General features: G+C 50.4%; 1 protein-coding gene across 1 annotated transcript in view; it reads left to right on the forward strand.

The window, feature by feature from the left end:
* The first annotated feature begins 523 nt into the window (after nucleotides 1–523).
* LOC106814628 (protein OSCP1-like) overlaps nucleotides 524–1,475 on the forward strand; it is an 11,241-nt gene continuing 10,289 nt past the window's right edge. The window contains exon 1 of the mRNA XM_014818966.1: nucleotides 524–650. Coding sequence (XP_014674452.1) covers nucleotides 539–650 — 112 coding nt within the window. The 5' untranslated portion in view covers nucleotides 524–538. The remainder of the gene's footprint in view (nucleotides 651–1,475) is intronic.

Genomic DNA, 1,475 nt, shown 5'->3' on the forward strand with positions numbered 1-1,475 from the left:
TACACGCAGATACACGCACGTACACGCGGGTACACGGAGATACACGCACGTACACGTACACGCAGATACACGCACGTACACGCGGGTACACGGAGATACACGCACGTACACGTACACGCAGATACACGCACGTACACGCGGGTACACGGAGATACACGCACGTACACGTACACGCAGATACACGCACGTACACGCGGGTACACGGAGATACACGCACGTACACGCGGGTACACGCACGTACACCCAGATACACGCACGTACACGCGGGTACACGGAGATACACGCACGTACACGCGGGTACACGCGGATACACGCACGTACACGTACACGCAGATACACGCACGTACACGCGGGTACACGGAGATACACACACGTGCACGCAGATACACGCACGTACACGCGGGTACGCGGGTACTTTATGTATGACGCTGCGGTGTTCACGGTTGCGAGCGAGCTAGTTGTAAACAAACATGTGACCATCCGTCTCGTTAATACCCACTTTTTCATACTGGATTTTGTGCATATTTGCAGTGCCGCGATGTCTCTGCACACATTGCCACTGCTTTTCATAAATTTAGGAGGCGAGATGATATACATCCTTGATCAGCGACTAAGAGCGCAGAATATTCCACAAGAAAAGGCAAAGAAGGGTGAGTATTGTAGTCAAAATGTATGGCATGTATTACATTTACAGCCAGCAATAATATAAGTCTAACTCTAAGAGTCAGAGTAAACACCCCTAGGCCCACAGGCACTTGAAGCATATCAACTGTAAGCGCACGGCACCGCCATTGCGCGTACACTAACACATATATATTGAGTTATATATGTGTGTGTGTACGCGCAATGGCGGTGCCGTGCGCTTACAGTTGATATGCTTCAAGTGCCTGTGTCTAGGCCCTAGTGTAAATATTCGTTGCCTAACGCTCATAGTCATAGGGTCTATGTCCCCCAGGGTACTGCCGGAACGTACCCTGGGTACGGTCCGGTATACCAGAACGTACCCTGGTCACTATTTGATATGGTTAGGGTTAGGATTAGGGTTGGGGTTAGGATTAGGTTTAGGGTTAGGCTTCGGGTTAGGGTTAGGGAGTATGCGTAGGCGAGTCCCTAGACTCGTTAGTGGAGTAGGCTAGGTACGGTCCGGCATATAATATAGTACCACCGGAACGTACCCAGGGTACGTTCCGGCAGTACCCCGGGTGACATAGACCCTATCAGTATCAGCTTTACGCACCGTGATGTGATTCATTGATTGTTTTATGTTACCGGTACTTTCTTTTATTTCGTTTATTACTGAACCCACTACCCAATTTATACGTTACTGAAACTGAAAGGTGGGAATACAGTACCATATTTTTAGCTCATCTGACATAGTCAGATGCAGCTTGTAGAATCGCATGATCGTCCGTCCGTCCGGTTGTCCGTCCGTCCGTCCGTCCGTCCGTCCGTCCGTCCGTCCGTCCGTCCGTCCG

Source organism: Priapulus caudatus, unplaced genomic scaffold, assembly GCF_000485595.1.
Source record: "Priapulus caudatus unplaced genomic scaffold, Priapulus_caudatus-5.0.1 Scaffold953, whole genome shotgun sequence".
NCBI lineage: Eukaryota > Metazoa > Priapulida > Priapulimorpha > Priapulimorphida > Priapulidae > Priapulus > Priapulus caudatus.